Below are 9,496 nucleotides of genomic sequence, written 5' to 3' on the forward strand. Positions count from 1 at the left end.
ATCCACCTGCCTCTGCCTCCCAAGTGCTGGGATTAAAGGCGTGCGCCACCACCGCCCAGCTAGTCTCATCTTTTCAAAGAAAGTTCCTTATTTTGTAAAAAGTAGAGGGGAAAAAAGTTTTGTGCTGAATGTTACAATGTTTAATACTGTTCTTATTTTTTTATTTATTAATTCCATTTTGTTGGATTTCACAAGCCATGGGAGTGGGTTAGGAAGAGAAACCTGAGTTACAGGAAAGTTTTTGTATAAATCATCAAAAACATGGGTCTTTGATTACATCTCAGGAGTAATTCTGCTTTACAGTAGAGTAGGGCTTCCAAAAGTACTTGTTGGATTGATTGAGCGATTTTATACTCCTTCACATACAAACACCCACTTTCCCTCCTTTCTTTCCTCTCCCTCCTTCCCTCCTTCTGTCTTTCTCTTTCCCTATTCCCTCACTCTCCCTATATTCTTTGACCATGAGTTGGGGTAGGAAGATTGCTAACAGGGACAGTTAAAACTCTTTCAAAACCGACCAACCAAACAAGCATACGTATGTTATTACTGATTGAAATCTTTTTTGTTTTTAAGATTTTATTTATTTTATGTTGGTACACTGTCATTGTCTTCAGACACACCAAAAGAGGGCATCAGATCCCATTACAGATGGTTGTGAGCCACCATATGATTGCTGGGAATTGAACTCAGGACCTCTGGAAGAAGAGCAGTCAGTGCTCTTAACCTCTGAGCCATCTCTCCAGTCTCTGAAAACTTTGTTTTCTGAACTTCTTCAAGAAATAATAGTATTTTTGACAGAAGAAATTTATTGTGAAAGGTTACTTTTATTAATAGCTGATACAATTATTTGAACATGTTTATAGATTAACACTGTAGGATTTTTTGAGAATATTTACTTTTGGATAAAATAGTGCAAAGTTAGATACAGTTGTGTCTTTATCCCCTATAAAATTAAGGATATTTTTGTATTTCTACTCCAGTAACTGTTACTATATAGAACTTGCATTTAAAATGAATTTATGAAGTAGACTATGAGTATCATTTATTTATTTATTTTAAAGCTTTTATATTTTATTTTTAAAAGATTTATATATTTTATATTTATGAGTATTCTACCTGCATGTATGCATGTATGTGTACCATGTGCCCATGGATGTCAGAAGATGATGTTGGCTCCCCTAGAACCAGAGTTACAGATGGTTGTGAATTTCCTTGTGCTGGAAATTGAATTTAGGTCCTCTGCAAGAGCCCCAGTGTTATTAACCATTGCAGCATCTCTCTAGCCCCTATTTTATTATTTTAGTATATGAATGTTTTGCTTATATGTATGTATGTATACCACATGCATGCCTGATATCCACAGAGGCCAGAAGAGAGTGTCACATTCTCTGGGACTGTAGGGTGTGAACACTCATGTGAGTATTTGGAATCAAACCCTGGTTTTCTGTAAGAGCAGCCAGTGCTTCTAAATTTATTTTATATATGTGAGTACACTAAAGCTCTCTTCATAAATATCAGAAGAGGGCATCAGATCTTATTACAGATGCTTGGTGAGCCACCATATGGTTGCTGGGAATTAAACTTAGGACCTCTGAAAGAGTAGTTAGTGCTCTTAATGGTTGAGCCATCTCTCCAGCCCACAGCCAGTGCTTCTAATCACTGAGATGTCTCTCCAATGTGTGTCTTTCTGTGAGTCTGTTAATTTTCATTATTACCCTTCCACCTTAAAATTTTCATTTGCTGATCCTTGAGGACCATCTTATTAGAATTTGAGAGGAAGTCAGCTGTAAATGCTGGGAATAAAGAATTTGAGAACTAGAAGAGAGAAGGCATGTCCTTTGAATGAGGAACAGCAGTGGAGGTCTGTAATTAGTAGCAATTTTAAAGAATGTAAAATATAGTTAAATATAGCTTATATTCCTACTTAGTTTTTGAGATGGCTCTTGTGTATTGGTAAAACCTGTAACATTCTCAAAAGTTAGTAGATTATATTTAGGAAATCTCAGTGTAAGTAAGTAATATTTTATATACATAAGTATCACATTTGTAATAGATTAAATATAACCAAATTTAAACAATTTTTATTCTATAATTTTACAGTTGATAAAAATGGTGATGTTTGCATTTCTATTCTTCATGAGCCTGGGGAGGATAAATATGGTTATGAGAAGCCAGAGGAACGCTGGTTACCTATCCATACTGTGGAAACCATCATGATTAGTGTCATTTCTATGCTGGCAGATCCTAATGGAGACTCACCTGCAAATGTAGATGCTGCGGTAAGGTATTTGCCTCATATCTGTTGCTTCCATTCTTTACCCTTTTATTCTCTCTCTTAATAAAACTCTACTTGAAACTTAATACATACACGCGCCACTTTGTCCATACTTTCATACAAATAAAATTTTATTATGTATAATGGATTATTTTATATAATCCATGTATAATGGATTATTTTAAAATATGTAGGATAAATATGGTTATGAGAAGTCAGATAGTGTAGATACTGTGTAGATACTGTGCTGTAGCAAATTTGAACTACTTGGTATGCATTAATTTCCTCACTAATTTTCGTAGTAAGAACAATTAAAATCTACTCTTTTTCATTAGTACTCAAAGTAACAGATTTCATTATGATATAAGTTCATAATTATCTTGTAGTTGTCTTGATTTAAGGGCTTTTTTTTTTACTTTGAAAAAATAAGAATTAAAAACTGCTATTGTCTCTGCATTCTTTGAATGGTTATTGTAAAAAAGAGAAATACAGGCTAAGTATTTTTGTGTGCATTTCCTGGCATCTACTTGTTTATTAAAAATTGGTTTTGTTGTAATTGAACTATGTTGTTCATGCTGGTACTGGTGCCATCCAAAGAGACAACCATTGCTCCTACTTTTGTAGTTTTTTGCGCATGTAAAAGGGGGGTAGGGAGAGGGAGAGAGAGAACGCGCCCGCACGCAAGGGAGCTGTTTTTTGATTGATTTTTGCTTGTTTTGGGGTAGGTGCATTCTTTGTCCTGGCTCTTTCAAGGGCAGAAGACAACCTTGGGGAGTAGATTCTCTCCTAGCATGTGCATCTTCAATCCCTAACTCAGGTCATCAAGTCCTTTAGCTACTTAGCCATTTTATTACCCACCCTCTTTCTATTTTAAAAGAGAATTTTTCCAATAGCTGTCATTAGCATAAGAGCTCTCTATTGTAGTTTCCAGCCTAGTGCTTTACAAAAACTTGCTTTTGTACCTAAAACTTGCTTTTGTACCTTGTCAACTTTTTGGCAGGGATAGTATTGGACTTTGAACCTAGGTCTTCATGTGTCCTAAGCAAATGGCTCAGCACCTGACCTATTGAGAAACAATTGTGGTGTGTTTAGGATTGATTTAAAACCAGGTTTAAAACAAACTAGGCAAGTATGCTACTACTGAGTTACAACTGTATCATAGCATCTTTTTCCCCCCCCTTTTTTTTTTTGAAACCCGGTTTCTCTGTGTAGCCCTGGCTGTCCTGGAACTCACTCTGTAGACCAGGCTGGCCTCAAACTCAGAAATCCACCTGCCTCTGCCTCACAAGTGCTGGGATTAAAGGCATGCGCCACAATTGCCTGGCCCTATCATAGCACCTAAAGATGTATAATTATAAAAGGATCACATTTACAATTAAAATAGCCAGTTTTGATTATAATAGGCTTACATAAGATAATTTGGTTTTATTTTTGTATTTGCAGAAAGAATGGAGGGAAGACAGAAATGGAGAATTTAAAAGGAAAGTTGCCCGCTGTGTAAGAAAAAGCCAAGAAACTGCTTTTGAGTGATGTTTATTCAATAGCTAGTAACTTCACTTATTTCAGGGTAAGTTAAGTTTAAAACTGTGCAACTATTTTATCTTTTTTTGCTCAAATGCTATGCTAATTTTTGCAGATCATTTGATTTCGCTATTTGACTTGTATATATTGGCTCTGTTTTATTCCTTCAGTTCCATATACTGTAGTTTGCTGTTTCTCAGAGCTATAGTATAACCACTTTTTTTTCCCCCCAGTCTTTTGGAGCACTCAAATGTTTTTAAGTCAATGTTCTATATTAAAATAGTTTTATGTTAATAGTCTCCTTATTTTCACTGGTAATAATGAAAGATTTTTTAACTTTATTTTTAAAATGTTGCTGGCAATTAAACCTAGTGCCTTGGCACTTCCTGGAAAAGGGTACCCTGTCACTAAGCTATTACCTAGCCTGTATTGGTGGTAAAATTTCTGGTAATGAAGATGTCAGTTGGTTCCTCATTTCACCCTTTTTATTTACTTTCTTCATTTACCTTCTTAAATGGGAACTGAAGTGTCGCAGACCCTCTAGCGCTGAGTATTATGTATGATGCCCTGTCCCCTCTCGTTGCATATAAGTAAAGATCTGAAAGCTAGTAATCAGCCCACTTGTTAGAGTACTTGCCTAATGCTCAGGGAGCCTGAGGTCAGGCCTGTTCTAGTTAGAATGTTTGTTGCTGTGATAAAATAACCAATTTGTTGAGTTCTTAATTAGGGTTTCTATTGCTGCGATAAAGCACTTTGATTAAAACCAACTTGGGATGGAAAAGATGTAATTCATTCTAACAACTCTAAGGTCACAATCCATCACTGAGGGAAGTCAGTACAGGAATTTATGGTAGGGAACTTGGAAGCAGGAATTGAAGCAGAGGCCATGGGGAAATTGCTCACTGACTTGCTCCTCGTAGTTTGTTCAGTCTGCTTTCTTATTTATACAACTTGAAGCCACATGTTAAGGGGTGGCACCACCCCCACCCCCCACTCACCTACATCAATCATTAATCAAGAAAATACCATACAGACTTGCCTTCATGCAGTCTAATAGAGGCATTTTTCCAATTGAGATTTCTCTTACCAAATAACTCTAGCTTCTGTTGACAAAAAACAATGAAAATACCAGAACATCTAGAAGAGGGTTTACAGATTATAATCCATCATAGAAGGAAGCCAGGTACTCGGATCAGGAATCTAGAGGCAGGAAGTTAAAGCAGAAGCACTTAGGAATGCCAATTCTGGATTGTTTACCATAATTGACTCATCCTGCTTTCTAATATAACCCAGAACAACATGCCAAGAGTAGCCCCATCTACAGTGGACTAGGTCCTCCCTTATCAATCATTAGTCAAGAAATGTCTCACAGATAAATCTGTTTGAGAACAGTTTTTTAATTCTCAGGTGACTTAACACAGTAGTTTTTAACCTTCCTAATGCTGCTACACTTTAAATACAGTTCCTCATGTTGTGGTGATCCCCACCATGAAATTATTTTTGTTGTTTCTTCATAAGCTGTAATTTTGGTATTGTTATGAATTATATCTGATATGTGACACTGCTGCTCTCGTTTATGACAAGTTGACAAAAACTATCACAAAGATCCCCAGCCCCACATAAAACCAGGTGTATTTCCATCATGGCAAGAGGACCAGAAGCTCAAGGTTACCTTTGGCTATGTAGCAGATTCAAGACCAGAGAGGAATACATGAGACACTCTCAAAAACATCAAAAGAAAGATTTCATATTATATTGCTAACATCGTTCAATGTCTTTTTTTCCTTTAAGTGGTCTTTTATATCTTGGTAGGGCCAGTGGGGCAATGTTTTTCTTTCATTGTATAATCTGTAGCCACAGTATCTTATATCTAGTAGATAGTCAAATATGGAGGACCCCCCATTTGACATAGAAAAGGACCTAATGTAGATGAGCTGACATCACATTTTATTTGAATTGAATGTTGAGATGATTAAAAACTGAAATGGGTGCTAGTTGTGGTGATATATGTTTGTAACTCCAGCCCTTACATGCTAAGGCTGGAAGGACAGCAGGGCTAAGATTGAACTCAGAGTTTTGTGTGTGATACTGTACTAGTGAGCTACATCCCAGCCCATAACTTTCTCTCTCATTCCTTGATTCTTTTCGTCTCTCTACTTTGGCCTTCCTTTACAGTTCTTTGCTTCTCTTCCTTTTGTGTGTTCCATTCTGAGCTAAGGTGTCTTCTACTTTTAGACTCCCAAGGGTTAGTATTACCAGTGAATGCCACTTTACCTAGCTTCTTAACTGCATTTTTGGTCGGAATTCCAAAGTTAATCAAAATGAGATGATTTGACAAAATAATGTACTAGAAATACTGCCAAAATTTTACCCAAATTGGAGTGCAGTTAGGGGGAAAAACTGAAGTAATTTGAAAACACATGTCCTCTGGTGTAGTTGTAGAAGCAGGGAAATCTGTAGCATATAGCTACAGAGAGACATATAAACTTACAGCAGCACCACATGCAAGTTTTAAAGACACCTCAGTAAAATTTATAAATTATAACTGATACAATGAAATATGTCATCCAGCAGCTAGAATATATAGTATAGTTAGCCACATAGTTATGCTTCAGAAGCATAATTTTCATCTACTCATCTAACCACTTGTACATGTTGCATGGTGCATGGGTGCTTACATGGGTGGGAATGTTTTAATTTTGTTTGTTTTAAAGAGGAAGAAGTGGAGCCAGACATAGTGTTATAGGCCTTCAATTCAGCATTTGGGAGGCAGATACAGGCAGATCTCTTGAATCTGAGGCCAGTCTGGTCTACAAAGTGAGTTGTAGGACAGCTGGGCCTACACAGAGAGACCCTCTCTCAAAAAATTAGAGAGTGGGGTGGGCAGTGGGAGAGTGGGCAGCAGGGGAGAGGAGGGGAGGAGGAGAGGAGAGGAAAAGAGAGGGAGAAATGGATAGTAGCTATTCCTCATATTGTTTTTACTTGAACGAGATAACTTGCTGGAAAAATTACTGTGAGTGAAAAGCAACCTGTATTATTATGCTTAAGAACAAAGGTTTTTCTATTTGGGAACAAATTAATCTGTCTGTTGTTGTTGTTCCTCCTTTCAGAAATGTTTCATAGGAAACATTTTAGTTTTAGTAATAAGGTAAGCAGGATACTTAAGATTTTTTAATATAAACATCTCCAGATTTGTAGATTAAGAAATAAGAATGAGAATTGGGGAGACAGCTTAGTGAATAGAGTGCTTGCTGTGTCCAAGCATCAACACTTAAGCTGTGATGCCTATCATCCAAATGCGGCAGCATTCACTCATCTTTTATTCTGGTGCTGAGGAGATGACCAAAAGTAGGTCATCCTGGAGGTTATTGGCCAGCCTGCCTACTGAAGTCGATGAACTCTACGTTCAGTCAGTCAGCTGTATCAAAAAATAAGGAAGGTGGAGAAGCTGATAACCATGATTATTGCATAAGGAACTTGCTGCTAAGCCTGACTACCAGAGTTTTATTCCCTTAACCAATGTGTTTTTAGAACTTATTTCTGAAAGTTCCTACTTCTCTGACTTCTGCATACACACATTTTTTTACATATACAAACAATAATAAGTGTTTGTAAAAATTGAGAGGGGAAAACTTGGAGAATGACTGAGGAAGATCCCTGATGTCAACTTATGGTTTCCATATACATGAATGTGTGTGCACGATCTTATAAACCTTCACTTCTCCCCCCTCACATACATAGAGCAGAAGCAGAAATAAGGAAGTGGTTGTTTGAGGTAAACAACAAGTGCATTTAATATATTTAGTTTCTGGAAGTGCAGACTATATAACAATAGAGAAGTTATAATTAGGTCATGGTTACATGGCTTTCAGGTTGGCACCATTACTTGAAATGATATACAATAATTATGTTTCCACATTTATCTTTTCTAGAAAAAAAAATTAGGACTTTTGGAGTAAAGCTATTCTTTGGACATAATTTGACCAAAAGGAGTTTGGCTAGATTATCCTAATTCATGAAGCCCTTGATAGCTGATTCTGAGAGTAAAAGGCCAAGTTTTGTGGTTTTAGTTGTTCAGTGACTTGCCAATCAGGTACACCCCCCCCCCTTTTTTTTTAAATCCTTTTTTGGAAACAATCTCCAAACATCTGCTTCTTGGCCCTAAAATTTCTCATTGTTTATATCATAGGGGAATGGTTATAGAGTATCTTACTCTGTACCTAGTTCTCTTTCAGACCTGGGAGATTGTTAGTCAAGCATCAGTTCTGGGAAAACATTAGATGACATTACCTCATAGCTACACTTGGTTAACATCGTTCTTTGAGTTTTAGTATATGTCTTTATATTTCCTACTAAGATATATTTTTACGTGTATGCATACACACTCTCCAGAAATAGTGGAATGTGACTCTGAGGAAGAATAAGTTTATCTCTGCATCTCATCTCATTCCTTGTAGGAATAGGGTAGGTAACTGGTGTAATTTTATTGCTATAAAACTTAGATGTAGTTCTGTGTTTTAGATTTTTTTCCTAGGAACTCTTTAATTGGTGAAACAGGTATGTGTAAGACAGATTGTCTCTCACATTTTTTCCTTCAGTAGAGCTTTTGGTATGGTTGAATTTTGAGATGATTATAAGATAAATTTTAGTTTTAGTTTTATAATATTTATCAAACTTTATATCTTGTGTGACTTGGCTTTTTTATTTAAAATTTATGACTTGAATCCCTAGAGAAAAATTTCTGGTTGCATTTACCCAAAATTGTGCTTGTCGTTAGGTTTCTGGGAACATTTGCTGTGGTGGTTTAAATGAGAATGACCCCACCCTCACAACTTCTTCCAGGATTTAATGCTTGGTCCCCATTTAGTCGGGCTATTTGGGAAGGATTTGGAGTTGTGGCTTTGAGGAGGTATTCTGAGAACCCACTGGAGGAGGGTTCTGAGGTTTCCAAAGCCCCCACATTCCCAGTTATCTTTCTTTCTACCTCCTACTCATGGATCAGGATGTAATCTCTTCGCTATTGCCTCAGCACCATGCCTGCCTGCCTGTCCACCTGCCTGCCTGTCGCCATATTTCCTTCAATGACAGTTATGAACTTACTACCTTCTGAAACTGCAAGGCACAAATAAACTCTTTAATCTATCTATAAGTTGCCTTGGTCATGGTGTCTTATCATGTAGGAAAGCAGCTAAAACATGGTAAGAGTGGTAATGGAGGTTTTCTTTCTGTTCTGTCCCTGTAATGTGTACTCTCAAAGTACACATTTTAGAATAAATGTTCTGCAAGGGTCCACTCATAAATGGGATTTTAAAAATCCTTGAACCTTATGTCTTGTTTGTTTTGTTTGTTTTTACTAGAAACTCATTGTTAGCTGTGTAATCATATCCTACTTCTCTGCAAAACTTCATGTGATGATTTTGTTTATCTCAATTTGTACAATTTGTAAAACACTTAACACTACTTAGCACACCATAAGCATTTGATAAGATGGTAGGGTTTTTTTGTTCTTACTTTGTTTTAAACACATGTTTCATAAGAAAAACTTTTTGATTATTAATATAAATAATAGTTCTATTCAGTTATTTATTTGTCATTTATAACTTTATTACATAATGCTGTTTGTTTTATCGTAGGTCTCCAATTGAGAAACATGGCACTGTTTTTCCTGCACTCTACCCACCTATTGCTGGACTTCTGTTG

The 9,496-nt window shown here is 36.6% G+C and overlaps 1 protein-coding gene across 1 annotated transcript in view; it reads left to right on the forward strand.

Annotated features, from left to right (window-relative positions):
* Nucleotides 1–9,473, forward strand: part of Ube2g1 (ubiquitin conjugating enzyme E2 G1) — a 72,550-nt gene extending 63,077 nt beyond the window's left edge. Inside the window, exons 4-6 of the mRNA XM_031352752.1 lie at nt 2,101–2,279; nt 3,719–3,842; nt 9,430–9,473. Of these exons, the coding sequence (XP_031208612.1) occupies nt 2,101–2,279; nt 3,719–3,805 (266 nt within the window). The 3' untranslated portion in view covers nt 3,806–3,842; nt 9,430–9,473. The remainder of the gene's footprint in view (nt 1–2,100; nt 2,280–3,718; nt 3,843–9,429) is intronic.
* Nucleotides 9,474–9,496: the final 23 nt, after the last annotated feature.

This window comes from Mastomys coucha, unplaced genomic scaffold, assembly GCF_008632895.1.
Source record: "Mastomys coucha isolate ucsf_1 unplaced genomic scaffold, UCSF_Mcou_1 pScaffold5, whole genome shotgun sequence".
Lineage (NCBI taxonomy): Eukaryota > Metazoa > Chordata > Mammalia > Rodentia > Muridae > Mastomys > Mastomys coucha.